Source organism: Rhipicephalus microplus, chromosome X, assembly GCF_043290135.1.
Source record: "Rhipicephalus microplus isolate Deutch F79 chromosome X, USDA_Rmic, whole genome shotgun sequence".
In the NCBI taxonomy this organism is placed as follows: Eukaryota; Metazoa; Arthropoda; class Arachnida; order Ixodida; family Ixodidae; genus Rhipicephalus; species Rhipicephalus microplus.
The window spans coordinates 233,700,007-233,719,501 of NC_134710.1; the positions used below are offsets into that span (position 1 = coordinate 233,700,007).

The 19,495-nt window shown below is 44.3% G+C and overlaps 1 protein-coding gene across 2 annotated transcripts; it reads right to left on the reverse strand.

Annotated features, from left to right (window-relative positions):
- Nucleotides 1-1,162: 1,162 nt before the first annotated feature.
- LOC119187849 (uncharacterized) lies at nt 1,163-16,875 on the reverse strand. Of its 2 annotated transcripts, XM_037435941.2 has the most exons (3): nt 16,549-16,875; nt 8,980-9,087; nt 1,163-2,623 (listed from the first exon to the last, which is right to left on the reverse strand). In XM_037435941.2, exons 1-3 carry the CDS (start codon nt 16,672-16,674, stop codon nt 1,661-1,663), a joined length of 1,197 nt encoding a protein of 398 aa, XP_037291838.2. In that variant the 5' UTR covers nt 16,675-16,875; the 3' UTR covers nt 1,163-1,660. The 2 variants fall into 2 exon arrangements, with proteins under 2 accessions (XP_037291838.2, XP_037291839.2); XM_037435942.2 differs by lacking the exon at nt 8,980-9,087.
- Between the last annotated feature and the right edge of the window lie 2,620 nt (nt 16,876-19,495).

Genomic DNA, 19,495 nt, shown 5'->3' on the forward strand with positions numbered 1-19,495 from the left:
TATTACTAAATTACAATTTGCCAATCCTGAAAACACCACCCTTACCATGACACGACGTTCTGCAAGCACAAAAACAAAACGTGGGTGGAGCCACCTCGAGATTCCCGCACCTAATACGGTGACGTCATAAATTTTGAAGGTGTCTACTGGGTTCTGCGCAGCTTCTAATCGACAAATATGCGGTACGTTGTAATCTGCGGGTGCCATAGACCTAACAAAGCTTCACAAAATTTCATCAAGCCAGTGTTGCAAAAATACAAAATATACATTTTGAAATTTGCTACGTCACGGACAGACACTTCGGCGCGAAATTTAAATATGGAACTGAAACCCCAATTTTCTCCACCAATACTGAACGTATGATAATGAAACGTAAGACATTAGATCTCTCCGAGTGCAATTTGTCAGTCTAAACCAAACCTTTGTTTTTCTCTTTGGTGTCCCTTTAAATAAAGAGGTCAATCGCTGTATTTACCAGGTCAGTGCATCTATGCAGAACTGCACAAATGCACTCATCAAAGTTTTTTAGTTCAAGAAATTGTAAATGGTGCAAGCCGCGCTTTTACTTACGCTTTTACTAATTGTGTAAGTTGGGGAGGGTTTTACCAGCGGCGTTCAGAATTGCAACAGTTAAGGCATGCAGATGCAACATCAGGAGAAAAAAGCGTCAAGTAGACTAATCGGCTGCTAATGTGCAAATCGTACACATGTTTCATGTAGTAAATATATGTTCGTTCGCATCACTATTCAACAACGTTATTTTTGATACCGCAGAGTTTCTAGCTGCTGCTATTGCAAGGAAAAAAGCACCAAGATTTTTTTTTTCTCCTTTTTATCGCACCTCGCTTGCCAACCTCGCGTGCTGACGTGTCGTTCACACCGCGAACTGCGCGTATTATGCGGTTTCAACTTGAATGGTTTATTCAGTCGCCGCAGCTGCTTCGGCGGAAATGACACTTGCTCTTCCGTGGCAAAGGCATTGTCCATCGCGGAAGTTCGTATTTGTCGTAGTTCCAATGCGGTGACAATCATTTGCTTGTAAATATGCAAACCTGTTCGTGCTTTTCCACTCACCTCGACTCAGCTGCGTCTGGGAAAGTCCACAGGTTCTAATTCTTTGTATACGTTGTGCAGTGCTTCCTAGAGATAGACGGAAAAAAGGTAAAAACATACCCTCATTCACTTTATTCTGCCGGCGCTGTTTGCCAGTATACGCATACAGTGGTCAAATGTAGCTTTTTTTTTTCATTTGGGTGACACGAGTACAGCTACAGAAAAAGTAAAACACTCGTGTCGCGCAATAACGCCTATACGGAATGTAAATGTTAAAATAGCATTTCAAAGCCCTGTGCTTCGTTTCGAGGCACAGATTGTCCTTTTCTACAGCATACATCTAGTATTAGCGAACATTAATATAGTGTACCAGCCGTAATACGTAGAGGCTAGCCGTTCATTTACATTTACATATTTGTCACTCTATATAATACAAACACACTACCGAAACTATGTGCCATCTTTACAGCGTGTGTGTCTGTTGAGCGCAACTAGAATCGAGTTGCAGTAAGCATGCGTATGCAAAAGCAAGTGATCCAACATTTGTGAAGCACTTGCCATGTTACTGGCGCATACGCATCCAGTTTTGTCTCTATACCTGCCTTAGTCATGTCAGCGCTCGCCTCACGTGTTGGTTGAAGTGCTCGCACCCTTCGTTTCGTATAAACGCGCGCACATTGTCGCTCCTGAAGCAGGCAATCTCAATGCTCACAGAGTGACAGACATCCACTTTTTCAAGTTTCCTGGCAGCCCAGCGTCCCATAGTCACACGGATTGTACGCAAGCGCGGACAAATACCACAGACCGCCAGCACACCCAAGTTCGTCATATGAGTTCCCACTAGACACAACGTAAGAAGCTCATCGAAACATCCTCGCTCCAATGCTAGAAATGAAGAATCGTTCACGTCTGTCCACCCAATGAAAAGTTCGCTGAGCTTCGGCAGGCATCGTCCGATGAGTGCGACATCAGCAGAACTTTGCAGAGATGTACCTTCCAAGTCCAGCACCTGCAGCGATGGGCATCCAAGCAGCACATCACTCAGGAGAGCTTCGGAAATGAGAAACGGGTAACCTTCCAGACACAATCTCTCGAGCAATGGAAGCAATGGCCAAGTCACTCTCCTTTTGCTGCGAGACTTGTTATCATTGAGGAAAAAACATCGACCCAGGTCAAGGGTTGTCAATTCGCTGTTTTCGATGACTCCTGTCGAGAAGAACGTCTTCATGTCGAGAACGCAATTGCGCAAAGAGAGGGACATCAGGTGCTTGGAGAAGTCTCGAAACTTGATGCGTCGCTTCCGATGCGCGGCGCCGAAGCTAAAGCCGTTGAGGGCAACCTCGCGGAGGCGCGGATAGGTATAGCTAAGCTTTTGGATGTCCCTGGATACCACTGTCTTCCACTCGGCGCCACTAGTAGAGTTTGAAATACATATCTTCTTCAGGCAAGATGGGCCATCGCCGCCATGATGGCGCTTCACTAACTTCGATAACCGCCTCGGTGCGATGGCTCCAGTTCCGCGGACGCTTTTGTCGCCTGACGAGGTATGCCAAGTGAAGCAGTAGTATCCCTGCGAAGAAGGATGCCATAAGGGTAAAAGTAAACACTTAGTGCCCACTAGTATTGTTCCCAGCCTGTTGCGATTGTGTAAGCAAGACTATTTCACCAGTGTTTCTGCACTGCACTGGGTGCTTGCAAAACAATGGAACGACAAATTATCAGAGTAGACAATACTATGCGCTTGAGTGATGCCCTAATTTATATTAACTAGCGTTCCCTTAGCTAATTTTATCTTTGAGGAAAATGAAATCAAGCATATAAAAACATAGCACACATGCGCAATCAAGGTGGGGTGAAACTTCCTTTCTTCAAAAAAAATTGTGAATTTCGCAATCACCCGATGAAGAATTTATTGAACGTTCATAACATATGTCACACTTAGCTCAGTTTCAAAAAAATTTTTGGTTCTTTTTTGACACGTTGACAGGTAATTCGCGACTACTCTTACGTCATTTCTGCATTTCTCTCAAAACAAAATTTTTCAAACTCATGCACCTTTTTCTCGGCAAATAGCGGGCATAAGAAAACAAAACATTTTTCATGTGTTAGCGGCATATACATAAATTATACTAGGATCAGTAGCTTATGCGCCTTTGTATTCTTAGTATAAAAACATTCGTAAGTGGCAATTTTCATGCCCCAGTAAACGTAAAGAATTAATTTTTCCTCCACGCTCACATTTTTAGTTCCACTGCTGTAAATTGTTCGTAGTTAACTTTTTAAAAATTTTGCAACGCTCCAAAGATAGTTCTTATAAAAAAGTACATATGCAAAGTAACAATTTTTTTAAATACTAAACACTATTTGGTACAAACTTCGAGCTCTGATGCATTATGAAACCCTCGTCTACCTTTAAAATACCTTAGAAATTGCATAACCATTAGCTTTTACTACCCTAGAGCCAAACTTTGAAACTCTCTCTCAAAACCTCATACCACCTTATGCTTCTCACGGAAGTTCGAAGCGACCAAGTCCAATGAATAAACTATGGCCGTTAGGCTGTAATGCAGCAAAGCGTTCTTATCGGTTAACAAGGCAAGAAACGCTGCACTGCCTTGCGTTTAGCGCACGTTCATGAAAACCAGGTGGCCTGTACATGCTTAGTGGCCTATTACACCATGTAAAAACTTATTTACTTAAAACTGACATGTAAATTTAACCATGTCATATCTATAGAGTGATGCATAGAACGTATTTATAGCGTCTATTTTGCCCTCGCACCATTTCCACCTGGTTGCTGCCCCGAGCTTCACCTGCGATGTTTTCTCTAGTTCCTCCCGTGAAACACCCCAGCCTACGTCCTGAAAGATAATTTTAGTGGTTTTACGTCCCAAAACCACCGTATGATTATGATAGACGCCGTAGTGGAGGGCTCCGGAAATTTCGACCACCTGCGGTTCTTTAACGTGCACCCAAATCTGAGCACACGGGCCTACAACATTTCCGCCTCCATCGGAAATGCAGCCGCCGCAGCCTGTGCTGGGTCGGATACCTCTCACTTTATTGGTAAACCACTGGCTGCCCGGCGAATCGAGCCACGAACCACACGCATTAGCGCTGAACTCTGACCACTTGGTCATAGTGTTGTCACCAATTTTTTAGAAAGTACCCTACGTTACAATCAAAATTACGGGACTTTACCCTACAGATTTTTTTACGACCCTACACTTTACCCTGCTCCTAAAAAGAGCACAGCTTAACAACAAAAAGGTATACACTGCCAACAATTCATAGTTCCACACGCAGAAGGTAGTGGCGCTGAAGTCGGAAGCTACTAAAAACTTCCGAAGGGATGATAAAGAACATCACAAAAGATGGGTAGAAAACGGGGTCCGGTATGGAAAGACCGCTCTGGTATAGGTAAGGAAGAGACAGAGATAATAAAATGAGCGAAAGGTAGGCAGGTCAACCCAAATTGTAACATTCGGTTTGCTACTTTGCACTAAGGGGAGGGGGAGTGGGGAAGGAAGAGTCTCGGAAAGCGAAGAGAAAAGTATACGCGCTAGAAAAAGGAAAACGAAGAGAAACTGGAGTAGCAATACTATAACTGCCACATGAAAAGTTCACTAAGGCTTTAATTAATTTTTTGGGGCGAAGACCGTTTCGTGTCAGCATTCGAGCCCTGACTGTTCTGAAAAGGCTCTGTTGTCAAGACAGGCCAACGCAGCATCTAGCGGCCGTCTGTGCGCGCTGTAGCGAGGGCAGCGACTAATCACGTGGTCTATCATTTCATCGCTGCCGCGATGGTCGCAAGCAGCACTGTCTTCCTTGCCAATTCGACAGTCACTAGATATGGTGGAAGCGGCACGAAGCCACAGCGGCAAAGCACCATTGTCTCGAGTCGAGAGAGCCTGGACGAGGGATCGACGAGACGGGTTCAGTCTATGCAGTAGACTTTGTGCGTTCCAGAAGGATTTTAAGTCCTTATTAGCAATATTTCTTATTTTCATGGGAGCATCTGTCCTTGAGAATGAAACCAATTCTTGTACACTGTCCCTGTGCAGATAAGGCAGCTGCATCGGCACGTTCGTTGCCTGACTTGCCACAGTGACTTGGAAGCCACTGAAACGTGACGTCATGTCATTGGATAAAAAGGTGGAGGAGCAGTTCTCTAATTCGCAACACTAGTTGTTCATAAGGTCGCCGGCGGAAGGCTAGTATCGATCACTGTAGAGCTGCATCAGAATCCATGAAGACGCTGCATTTTTTTACTGGTTGGTGGGGAATTACAAGGCGCTACGCAGAGCAGCAAGTTTCGCAGCTGTTGATGTCATTTGCTGGGTTAACCAAATCTTCGTGGTGGTTGCTGTTGTAAGAAAGATCACCGACCCCGCAAACCCATGCATAATGGTTGAGGCGTCAACATATAGATGGCTGTGCTCATTGTACGTCTCGTACAACAACAAAAAAAAAAGAGAAAGTTGTTTGAGCACTGAATACAAGGTCTGGGCTTCTGACCATATTTCTGGAACTCTGTGGATGAGTAATACATCATGGGAAAGTTGGAACTCTGGCTGGAGCTGTTCATTCGGTTGGCAGGCAGTTACGGTATATATATGACAGGAGTGTCACAAAATGAGGCACGTGGTTGGTATACGGGTATATAGGAAGCGTTCTGTCATGGGTATCTGTATGTGAATAAAGTTGACTCACAGTTGAGAAAAAGAACTAGGAGACTCACCACCAAGTATACGGCTGGTATTGCAAGCGACATGGTGCAATGAGCGTTAAGCGAAACACCAGGCAGGCGGCAAACATGAGTAGCAGAGATGGAAATAAATCCCTTTTCTGGGCAACCACCGAAATAGTAAAGCCGACATAACCAAGAGCACATTTTACGAGCACTCACGGGGGTGTTTTTTTTTTTTTTAGTTTGAAGCGAGGTACGGTTGCCGTATAGTACGCGTAGTTATATAGCGAGATTCAGTAAAGAAGACAAATGCACATGCGCGAAGAAGGTGAGTGAACGACGGAGATATTTAACTGAATGTGAATATATCCGCCCGGGTGGATGTACTTCGCCACAATACATGTACATGCATTCTTGGTCTTTAGGAACAACACTGTAAAGGCAGACAGGTCAGCAAATGAAATAAGTAAAAGATGACTGGGGGATCGGTGGCGGAAAAGTAGGCACATGACAAAAAGCCGGTAAACTAACGTTAAACTACGCTAAGGCTGAGAACGCTGGGCTGTGAATTTGTCAGGTTTTTTTTATGGTGATATTTAACGTCCCTAAACCACCATATTATGAGACGCCGTAGTGGGGGGATCCGGAAATTTAGACCCCTTCAGGTTCTTTAACATGCCGCCCAAGTCTGGGCACATAGGCTCCACAGCATTTGCACCTCCATCGAAAAAACAGCCGCTGCAGCCAGGATTCGATCTCGCGACCTGGAGGTCAGCAGCACCTTACCCACTAGACCACCACGGCGGGGCGGTTTTTTTTTTTTCGGGATGAAAACATTGAATTCATCTGACCAAGATTATATGGTACAACATTAAAAACAGCAACAGCATTTATTATTATCATCATCATCATCATCATTATCATTATCATTATCAATTTCATTATCATTATCATTATCAATTTCATTATCAATTTCATTATTATTATTATTATTATTATTATTATTATTATTATTATTACTATTATTATTATTATTATTATTGTTATTATTAAAACTTTCAGCTTAGTGCAGTGCAGGTCACCGCCCAATCACAAAAGGGGCACTCTTCTCATAAAAAAAAAATCACATGTTTCCTTCCGACGCACCCTCACCTAAGATCCCTCGAAGGCAAAAACCACCTTTTTCGTCTTCACCGACTGTATTGATCACCCCACCCTGGATAGATTGACGTATTATTTCCACATTCCTCATGTGCTGGGGACATGCAAATTAAGACAGTTCTGGTGCTATTCAAAGAAATTTTTTTTATTCTCGGACGTATTTCGTCACCCTTGGTGATGTCGCACCGATTATCTACATTTTTCGCTGATCGACGACAAATGAAAAGTGGAAATTACCCTGCGCCTGACAAGAAAATCCCAGCCCTACTACCTCACGCTGCCTGAAAAATTCCAAAAATACCCTACTACATTACGGTGTATAGTGGGCAGCGTGCTTCACGTCCCACGTTAATCGGCATGACTGACAGTGCGGCATGCGATGTTTGTGGCACCGATGAAAATATCAAATACCTGCTGTGCCACTGTCCTCGATATGCCCCCGACAGACAAGTACTTGCCAACGCAATGCGGTGACTGGACGATCGGCCTCTTTCTATGCAGGTGCTATTACAGCAACGTCCACATCCCTCGACAGCCCACAAGACAATGAAGGCCCTCTTGTGTTTCTTGAGAAAGACGGGTTTGTGTGAATGCCTTTGACATGCGGTGGAGTTCTATAGGGTGCAGTGAAATTACTGCCAGTCTCTCCTTGTTTTTTCGTTTCCTTCTCTTTCCTTTTTCTCATCTTTCTTGTCCCCTTCCCTAATCCCCAGTGTAGGGTAGCCAACCGGATGTCTTTCTGGCTAACATCCCTGCCTTCTTCCTTTTGTTCCTTCCGCATCCCTAGAAAGACAGAGACAGAGAAACTGGGAACTGCTGGATCCCCCACAGAGGGTATGAGCCACAAGGGAAGGGCAACAACAACAAGAACAAGGTTCGGTCATAGTGCCGCTGGCTGTAAATCAGAGGGGTGATGCAGCAGATGTGGTGTAGACCACGCAAATCGAGAATGTACGTCACAAGAGGACATCTGTTGTTTGTGTGGTGGACAACAAGCTGCTGACTACTCAGATTGTCCAATTAGACAACAAGAAATGCAAGTTCTCGAGGTCGTTGATAAAAGGAGATGCTCTAGGAAGGATGCAATGGCAATTATCGAGGAAAGGGAGTATGGTTATGCTGGCGCTTGAGCACGTCAAACGTTCACGGAAACGAGAATTGCACAAGCAGTCGAGGTTGCTGTAGGAAAAACTATGGCTAGGGTGATGGATCAACTAGAGCATCGCCGAATGTATTGCACGAGTCAAACAATCAAATGGTGAAGCTTAGAACCCCGCAACCAACCGGTCCTCTCGTGTCGTATATACACCCTACCACCAACGAGGTAAATCTGATAGGTGATAAGGTGCACGCCTCTGATGGATGCCATGGCTCAATTGTGTGCTCATGGGCTAATGGTCAGGAACCCGTGCTGGACTTGAACGTATCTACTGATAGGGCAATCGATGCCCGTACTCAGAAACGCAGCCGATCTTCGCTGAACCATGGAAGCTCTACGTCCCCCCAGGCGAAATTAAAAAATAATCCGGCCAGCAAACTTTTGAAGGAGAGTATCTTGAAGAAAGCTGTATCCACAACAATTTTTTCAGCAAAATTGCATCTTTGAGAGTTTTGCAGTGAAATTGTCGTTCGATATTTGCTGCATTCACTGATTTACACCGTCTCAGTTCTCAGCTGAGTTCCTATTTATTTTGTTGCAAGAAACTTTTATTAATCCAAACAACAGCTTTTATGTCAAGAATTACCGTTTGTTTATGTCCTTGGAGAGGTGGTGGAATAATGATAATGTTATCAAGCGAACTTTGTCATAAAGCTAAAGTAACGTTAAAGCTACTGTCCCCTGAATATAAAATTTTAGTTTTAAAGATAACTCTACCTTCTCGTCAAACTTTTTCAATTGCCAATGTTTATTTTCCGTCAGGCGTACATGACACCAGGCCATTGGACACCCTAATTGGCACGTGTGGAAGAAATATTTTATTGGCAAGAGATTGTAACGCTCATTATGTCACATGGGGTGCAAAAGCTGATGCGTGTGGCAACCATTTGTGGGACTTGTCTCAAAATAATCTCACCTGTCTCAATTCAGGAACACCATCGTACTTGAGAGGTAACAGATCTTCTTCATTGGATCGTACTTTTGCAAGCGCATGTTTTAGTGTTTCGGGTTGGTCCGTAGTTAACTGCGCAACAAACAGCAATCATATACCGGTTACTTATGAAATAAGAACTCCGGTAGTATCAGTAGCTTGCAATGCACGTACATTTATAAGTTATACTAAATTTAAAGAGTGTTTGCTTTCTTACAAAATCAAGTTATAAGCATTTGTACAGTTTTGCAGAATTCCCACGAAAAATCTGAATTAACGGTCACATCTGTGAAGCAGAACGGTAATTCACCGTAGTGGAATCACGATTGTTCCAGGAACTACAGGCGTATAAAGGCAGCCCGGAAAAATCTTTTATTCAATTAATACTTTCAAAACTGGAAGGACTACCAGTTCTATGCTGGAGTTTTTGAAAGAACAGTCTAACAAGCAAAAGAAAGTTACGACATTCGGACGTTCGAGTATTTATCTAAATCAAACATTAAGCGCGCACTCTATAGATTTCCCCGTAAAAAAAATGATACCGTGACCGTGTGCACAGTATATTATTTTGTCTTTGGAGGAAATCAAAGATTCGTTAGATAATATTGGTAGGGGATCAGAGCAGCGCTTTTCTTCCCAGTTATCGTCACCGCCAAAGCAACGACTTCATTGAAATTTCCAGTTCTGAATTGCCAGAGGTAGTGGATAACATTTCATCAGTGGCTCCGGGCCCTGATAGTATCACGTTGGCCGTTTTAAAATTGTGAAATACAGAATATCAAGAGATTTTATTAGATGTTATGAACTACTCAGTCAGGATGGCATGAGTTTTTCCGGCTTGAAAAATAGCTAAGGCGATACCACTGCTTAAAAATCTATATAGCGGGTATGAACTTGACAATATTAGGGCGGTTGCGCTAAACTCACTTTTTGTGAAATTGAATAAATGAGTGTTCACCATCCGTATATCAAAGTTCAATAAAAAGAAAAAAATATTCTATATCTGTCAAGTTGGCTCCAGATAAGGGTGCTCGATATGACATGCACCGATATATATTGAAAGTCACATTGAGCTAGCTCTGCGTGAAAGAAAGTATGCTGCATTAGTTTCGTTGGACATCGCGAAAGCGTATGACAGCGTTGAGCATGTAGTTTTAGTTAATCAGTTGCACACCATGAAACTTCCAAAGCACATTACGGCATGCATTGAGGAATTCTTGCGTAATCGGACATTTTTGTTTTCAAAGCGGCATTTCCTCGTCTACGTACATGCAAACACGAGGCGTTCCACAAGAGGCAGTCCTTTCTCTAGTTTTAGGATTCGCTCGGAGGATTTCAAGCTGGACGGTTGTGCCCTCGTGGTCTCCGACGACAGCGTTGCTCCCGCCGACTGGTTCGCCCTCCGCGGTCTCCTGACGCCATGCAGCTTTCGCATTGCGGTGCCCCGTCCTTGTACTGCTTCGACCGGATCCCCTCTTCCTTATCTCCTTTTTCCCGTCGCTTGCCTTCTCTATCTCTTCATCTATTTTCTTCTATTCTTTTTATCCCTGCTCCCCCCCCCCCCCTACAGTACGCTGCGCCGTGCTTTCTTAAGGGCTTCAGAAATAAGCATCTTTTTCCTTTCTTCACCGAACCACTACCACCACCACCACCACCATTTCATTTTTTAATATACAAATGAGTTTCATACCACGACGTTAGGATGTAAACAAGTATGTTTATGCGGATGACATCACATTTTCTGCTGCGCCCGACAATATTGTCAATCTGTACCAGGTACTACAGTCATACTTGTCAGCTCTAGAAGGGTGGCCTGATGAAATACACCTGCATCTGAACGTCTGAAAATGCTCCGTATTGCAATTTCCTTTGAAAGACCCCACTCATATTACGCTTAGTTATCAATGTAGTGCATTCCGCAAGTAGAGCAAATAAATTACCTTGGTGTGTTATACGATTGCTCCATGTCTTGGAAGGCACACATCGAATGCCTATATAGCATCAAAGGGTGTTCGGTTGGTCGGTTTGTTACGCAAGATTAGTCATTGTCAATTTGACATGCGGAGGCATACGCTTTTGTCAATATACTGCATGTACCTTCAGCCGGTCCTTGAATTTGGATGCATAATATATGCTGGTGCCCCTGCTTATGAGCTTCGTCCTCTTGTAATGCTTGAGAGGCAAGCCTTGCGTCTGTGTTTAGATCTTCCTAAATTTGCAGCCATTAAAGTCTTGTATCTGGAAGCTAGACTCTCATGACTTGATTCGTGTTTCAAATTGTTCGCGGTACATTTTTAAACCTTTATGAATCCCTAGCAAGACGTTCTGAAACAGTTTTGATCTTCCAGCCTGAGTTGTTCGTTGGAGCATATTGGACGACATTTCACACGCCTCAAGTTTTCTATATACAAAGCTTCCTTTACAACTTAAATCTCCATATAAGTGCTGTATCTCCGATAAGTGATAGCAACATCTCTATCAAAATAGTTTGACGAAAAGTTTACAAAACATGCGGAACTAATGTCAGACCACATTTTAAATTCCATTCTGAGTGATTATCTGGTTCATTCGCCAATAAAGACAGTCATTGCAACAGATGCTTCGAAAATTGAAGGAAAATGTGGAATTGGGATACTCGCCCCTATTATAGATTGGTTCTTTTCTCTACATATTCCAGATTCTGTACCCATTTTCGTAGCAGAAGTTTTTGCGATAATGTGGGCTCTTCGCAAATTAACAGCACCAACTAGTTCGGCCATACTTTTAACTGATTCGCTGTCAGTGTGTTTTTCTTTCACTGCAAATAAGAACTCCCACGTGCTGAGTACTTTCATATCGTTAGCTCCACCGTATATACAGTTGGTTAAATTCGTTTGGGTACCAGGCCATAAGGGTTTTTTCCTCAATGAAACGGTGGATTTATTAGCTACGCCATGGTTAAATGTCCCGTTTATTCACTTATTACCAGCATATAAATTCGTTGTAGGAGCTATATTTAGGAGAAAAAATTGAGGTTAGAAGAATTTTATTTGACAGCCATAATAAACACATTAAAATTTCAACACCTAAATTATTGTTTGAACAGTAAAATATGTGATACGCATGCAGTCACTATCACTAGGCTGACGTGTCAAACTCCTTATCTCAATTTTTATTTACACGGAGCTGGTCTGGCTGCTTCCCCCAATTGTTCCGCCGCGTAAGATTGCCGTTAAACAGTCCAAATGTACTTTGGGGTGGGGGTATTTATCTCTAGAATTCAGTGATGGGAAAGTTGCCGATGCCTTGCAAAAGTTTATTAAAGCTTCAAAAAGATTGAGACTGTGGACCATATTAATACTCCTAAATTACTTTTCAAATTGCTTTTCTATTCATTTATTCATTGTTTCTGAAACCATCTGCTTCATTTTTTATGCAAGTTATTTCTAATTGTTCATTTCTGATATTTATTTATCCCTTGCTCTCTTATTAGTTTAAAAAAACGTGAGCTAACAAATTAAAAGTACTTCGTCAGAATTACCCAGTTCATGGCCAATCCCCCAGCATTAAGTGTGCGTCACAGTTTCCAGGCCCTTCTTTCCTTCCTTAATAAGTTATAGCTCTAATCTTTATTATTGATTTTAGTTTCATTAACAAGAGCAAAATCCTAACTGCAAGTTGTGTAACCCTCCAGAAAAATTGATCACATCCTGTGTGCCCTTTATACGCAGGTAAAAGACAATCTCTTAAGCACCCAAAAGAGACTTTTGGGTGCTTGGGAACGTGTGGATCACGCTCAACGCAGTTTAAAGGACCTGCTCGCATTTCTAAGCAAGGCAGGTTTAGATTCCCGTCTTTAGAGAATCTGATAATGTAGAGACTCTTGGACGTGTACTACACCGAACGAGACTGTGTGCAGTGACTCATTGTGCTATACCACAATCACCCCTCATCATATTCTCTTCTTTCTTTCCCTTTTCCCCTTACCCCCGTGTGAAGTAGCAGGCCAGAAACCCGCTTTCAAGGCCGACCTTTCCTCCTTATTCGCATTAAACACCTTCTTCTAGTTTCATTACTTAAAGCATCCGGTCGCCCGGTTCTCAGCACATCCCCTTTGTGGGGGAGTGCCATTTATATATCATATCATCATCATCATGGCTGTGACATCAGCTTAGTCATCAGACGAATTCTTTTTTTTTTTTTGAGTCTTCTGTTCCCACAAGTTGGTGACTTCAATAATTACACTAATGCAAAGGTAATCATCCTGTAATTAACTAGTAATTACAATGGCAATTACCATATGGTTGGCAGTCCTGCTTGACCTGGTAATACCAGAGTAACAAAAGTTAAGAATGGTCACTCTGGCCAAAGGCGCCGGCGCTACGCAGCTTCACGCCAACCGCAAGATGGCAACACATCACTCACCGCTTTCAAGGAAACGCGCGTAATAGTTACCTACTACAGTATCTTCTCTAGTAATACGTCTACGTGCCCTTGCAACTGCGATTGGGACCTTCTTATCCATCTTTATCACCTTGCGCGCATATGGTCGGGCAGGATCTGGCATGAATCGGATGCGAGAGAAGTGCACAAGGCGTCGACGTTGTCACGCTCCGTGTTCATGAGCACATAAGGCAATGAAGTCTGGACAGCAGCAGCGAGACGCAATGAAAGATTTGTGATGACGAGCGCGGAATGCGTCGTAGTCTTCGCTTGTTTCGTCTGCCTCGTAACTTGGCTGCTACTAGGTACGAATGCCATAATTACTTTGTAAAGTGCGTTTTGCATTCGTCGTTGTAACCTTAAACTAACATTTCTCGCATTGTGCTTCTTGGCGCAGAGAGCGTTTTTTTGTGCTCTTTGCTTCATGTACGTATTGTTTTCTTAGATTTCTTCGCGCGCGCACACACACACGCACGCACACACACTGACACACACACACACACTGACACACACACACACACACACACACACACACACACACACACACACACACACACACACACGGCTATTTGGAATGCTGCGCAGCACGTTTGCGAGAAAATCGTTTCATGTCTCAAGAAAGTGATTCGCAGCTCGTTTGTATATGTTTTCTTGGTGCCTCTACATGTATTCAAATTCACTGCATGAGTGAAATTTCGTGAAGAGTGCAGTTATGCTTAGTATATTGTTATCTGTGGTGTTCGCAAATTGACTAAAGCCCTGACGAGTGCAACAATAGAGAAATGGTGAATCTAGAAAAATGTTTGTTAGCTAAAGCTAGGGCATAATCTTTGAGCAAACACTCCTGCCTCGTTAACAGCTTGCATTGAACCTAATATTACTTTGTTTTTGCTGCGGCAACTGCTTGAGACTGTTTTCACTAAAGAGCATTGTGAAGTGCGTGGGAGAAAAATGTTTTTCGAAGGCGGCAAAAAAAAAACGTAGCTAACATTTTTTTTTTCTTTCTTCGGTTCATGCCGGTGTCAAGGGCTGCGGCAACTACTCACGTGCGGCTTTGTGCCCTGTATGTGTATTAGTGTGCATTTATTGCAGTTTTACTGTTGTGCGGGTCATCTTATAATCTTGACTTTATGTTTATTTCTTTTGTCTACTATGCACTTATGATACTGCAGCTGTATTTCCACGTCTTGCAGTGCAATGAACCTATTTCTTCGTTCATCAAACATTTAAAAGTGCGCATGTGCTTACCAAGAATATCGCTTGAAAATAAAAGTTTTCACTCCTCCAACGATTCTCATGATTTATTTAGAGTGTGTGTATAAGCATAGTGTGCTTGCCGCTTTGGCGGTGAACACCGAATCATATTTGAGTCTGCTGCGACGATGATATTTATTCAGTGCTGCTACACAGCAGGCCTAGTGGAACTCACAGCTGATACTCTATCTTGCTTTTTCTTCTCATCTTCCCCGTTTTCAAAACAAATTCAAGATATCTAGGCCTTGTTTTACCCTTTGAACTCGCGTTTTACTAAACAATTCCGCTTTCCGTCTCTACCGTAGTGGGGTTTGACGACCTCATTTTACTGGTACATGCGGCATTTATTACGTTGGCGACCGTCGAAAGTTGTTCGTGCTATTCAGGTTCCAGCCCCTGGTGCGGAGAAATTCCCACGTTATGTAACATTACCCACGTCTCCTCAAAGCATCCCCACACCTGAGACAATAAGCTGCAGCACACACGTAACAGCAGTGAAAGGCACGACTGTTCAGCTCTGAGCTGGCCGATCAGCAAGCGTCTGATCGTCTATAGGTTAAAATGCAGACTAAAGCCAGTTGGGACTTTTACCAATGCTCCCACCTCCCGTAGGAATAAATTATGCTTTATTAAAAATTGCCTATTATGTGCTTCGGTTGATTAACCTTGCTTATCTCATTCTATTTCTAAATGTTTTCTTTTTTGGTTCTCTGATTTGTTTCACGAGGTGAGTAGCTTCAATTTGCTCTATTTTAACCTCTGCCTTGCACTACACCTGTACATCATTCCTTCTCTTTTCTCTTTTATTCGCACAAACGTATACTTTGACTCTCACCCAACACACTGGCCGCTTGATCGCCTTTTTCACCACGGCTAGACAAAAAAAAACTGTCATACTCGCGTGCTACCACAAGGCTTCAAAAGAAAAAACAAAACAAACATTCATGGTTTATTGGCAGCGCACCCACACACAAACTGGACAAGGACCACAATTGCACGGCACTGTGTATTCGTGTTTCTCTTTGTGGGGGCGGTGCGCCGTTACAACCAACTAGCCCAAGTTGCAGTGTGAACAAGCGGGCGCACGCACGCGCACACGCTCGCACGCACACACACACAGACACACACAAACAAAAAATGCATATCGCATATATCTGCACATATAATCACGCTGCTGCCGATACAGCTAACAAAGTACACACGCAATACGCAGCGTCCACTCAAACTATTACTCACCAACAGCTAATGTAACACAGCAAAAAAAAAAACTGCAAGTATTCTACATCACCGCACGCACAAATCTACATTCGCCATCGTACATGGGGCGATTGTGAGCACTCCACATTGGCAGGACACTTTACGTGGAGAATAAAACGATTTTCCGGATATATGATTAGGTGAGGCAATGCTTAAACGTGCAGAAATATTCACAAAAGCTGAAAACTGCTTTAACGGTAGCAAATGGCTGTGAACTTAGATCCACGCTTGTTCAAAACCAGTTCACGAACAAGAACAACGTTTTTCATTCTTAGTTGACTGCAACTGAGGAGGAACATGCAGGTTAGCAACGGAAGCAACTGCTGTCGCTGCTGACCATTGTGATGTTCTGGGTCCTCTGAAAGAGCTCGGTATTGTGCCATTCCGGGCTTTTGCGTGCGAAAACGACGACATGATTGTGAAGAACACCATAGTGAGAGAATCGAGGTTCATTTTGGCCACGTCGGGTTTCATAAAAACTTTCGGGTCGGCAATATTTCTTGTGCTATAAGCTCGTGCTAACCCAAATGCATTCGCAAAAAATCGAAGTGGCTAGTCATGGCAACTATCCCAGTACATTTTTTACTTCAGGAAAAAAACTACAAGAAACAGCGAACTTACTTCTGGTGCTTTCCTGTCAAAGACGCTCAACTGCGCCGGGGATGGGCTGTCGGTGCATTCTTGTTCGGTCTTCTTATGTCCTGTCAAGAAGGTTTTAACCCACTGAATTAACTCAGTATTGATCATTTTGAGTTCTTCGAAGCAACCGAGTAATTCAGTTATGCAACTACGGGCCCAATACTGCCGATCCCGGTCTCCACACTGACAGGACCATAGGCGGGCTGGCTCGAAACCAGTGCGTTGCTACACTTTTCCTGCTGAACTGAAGTCAACTGAAGCGTGTGCTGCGCAGGGGAGAAGGACGAAAAGGGGAGGTGTCGTGCCAGCGAGCAAGAAAGGGCTTTGCATTCTGCTCGTGGCGAAAGAAAGCAGTTTTGTTTCTTGTTATCAGACAAGTTTGTTCGCAGGCCGGTTGATAGTGATGCTGATAATGTGAAAAAAACGCACATGCGTCAGTTTTTCAGCTCGTCACGTGACCTGACCGTTGCTTTGGTCAAGATATACAGCCTTCTTTTTTCGCAAACATAATACAAGCCTCGTATAATAAATGTTAACAATGTAATTAGTCTAATTAAGCTGGTTAGATAGTAGTTATTGATAGATTGACCTATGTGACAATCTAACAAAATCAAGCCTTAACGGTGCAGTGTCAATTATTTTCAATAATATAATTAACCTAGCTATTATGCGTAACTAAGTTGAATAATTTACATGGTTGCGTGATTGCGAAGCGTGTACCGGCATGTGAATGCACGAGTGCCTAATCAGAGCCTCCTTTATTTCTTTCACTGTCAATGCAAGCAAGCGCTTCTCAACGGGAGCCGTCAGTCCGCCTATGTTCAGGGTGTGGTCATGATGCGGCACGACATAAAGGGTAGCGCTGCTCGCATCACACGTGCGTCTGAGTGCTTTCCCCCGGAGGAGGCGCTGCCCCAGAGATGCGATAGACGTGTTTCCCACTCTAGTATCATGCGTCTGTCAAATTTCTTCCTTCCGGCTCCTTTTTTATGGCTCGAAGCGACGCCGCCACCACATCACGGCGCAGCGCATGTGGTATCGTTGCAGTGACGCTTCCCCATTGGTTGCCCGCATAGCGCCACGAACGGCGACACGCTATCTCAAAATACCGTTTCTTTTACAGCGCCAGCGTGACAACCAACTTTATGAACACGAGGAATGCAAAACGCCGCCCCACACACTGCAGACAACTTAACAAAGAATTACTTCACATGATTTCCGTCGTGAGGCACTACACGATGGGCTCTCTCTCCCATGACTGCAAAGCACTCGCGAAGGCTAGGCGACGGGCGAGAGCAGGACAGGGTTAGAGGAAAGAGTGGTGAACGGCTGTATCAGGCGCATTTGGCTGGCTTCAATAAAATTGAGGCGCTGGCCTAGTGAAGCCAGGACCAGCCGAGTGGTGACCAGCTATGCTGTGCGCCAGCCTTGCGTGACCCAGTGCAAGCTGGGTATTTTTGTGTGTAGTTTTCAAAATTTGACCGCTGATCGTGGCCGTGCATGATAAGCCTGCATTTGTATGAGGAACGCTACATATTAGTTTGACAATCACTATTGCCCTTTTTCAAAATATGCACAAACGTCACAAAAGTGTTATAAAATCTAACGCGATTTGTGAAACTACTGCTGTGCCATCAATTCGTGGAAAAGCCAGCTTCGGCTGCCCAGGGGGCTAGCTAAAGTATTCTACCACCGAACGATATAGGTAAACTGCTATAACGTCATGATATTTTTAGGAATAACAAACTACTGCATCAGTGTTTACTTTACTGCGATGCATCCAAGCCAAGCTATATGCAGGATCATATCGTGCGTTCTTATTGAGTTCTGTAACACCGCTAGCTAGGGAAATAGATGCGTGTTCCTTAGGATGAGAGGCGAAAGTTCTGACGGGAAATGACAACCTTCGCCAAGGCAGTTATCTCCGCTCGCTAGAATGTGTCGTACAGGGGTATACTGTTGACACGTGAAGTGTTGAAGTGACATGGCTCACATGTCCAGCATTTTAAATTTCTATGTACCACGGCGTGCTCAATAGCAAAAGCTTTTTCACGGGATAAGAAAACACACTAAGTACAAGAACTATTTTTTGTATTCCCCCTTCTACCGTAAAAAAAAACTATGAACCATCTCCCCGAAGGCAATCCTGATGGGATGTGAAGCAGCAGTGGTGTGTACGGCGTTGACCCGGTTGAAATGGATGTAAACGCGGGTGCTGGAAGAACGGTTTCAATCGAAACTCGGTGTAGTGTTTACTCGGGTAAACGTTTGTTTGAAACGCAGACACTGTAGGCGGGACGCGTTGAAGACGCTAGCGCTTGGCTTCCTTGGCTCGCGTCTTGTCGGTGCACCCACGCACCGTCTGTTCTCTCGAACGCGATTGGTGTTCTTGACTCGCACCTCATCGCTGTCGCTGGTCTTCCACTGCCGACGCTTGTGTCCGGCTTCCCTGGCTCGCGCCTCGTCAGTGCTGACGTCGGCATTCGCGAACACGATCGGCCTCGCTAACCCTCGCCACGCCGGCGAAAGCTGGGAAAGGTATGCACACTCTAGCGGGAAGCATGCCGAGACGGTGCCCCGCCCGTCGGCGCGATCGTGCGGCAAGTAGCGGCGCGCTGTCCACATTGTCGGCGCCACAAGATTGTCAAGGTGCGCGCAGCGCACGCACTCGCCTGCCCACGGATTGTCGCCGACAGATGGAGAGAGGTGGCACGGGTAAGATGATGCCCCCTTGAGAGGGCTCAAGCGCTGCGAGTGGTGGAGAGGGTGATGCGTTAGAGAGCTGACACGCGGCGAGCACGCGGCAGGCAAAGGAGAAAGACGTCACCGCGCCCTGGTAGGAGGGCGTGAGTTGCTTGGCACCGCTCCAACACCTGCGGCGAGAGGAGCGGTGTGGATGGACGGGCAGCTTTACACAGGCTAATCAAAG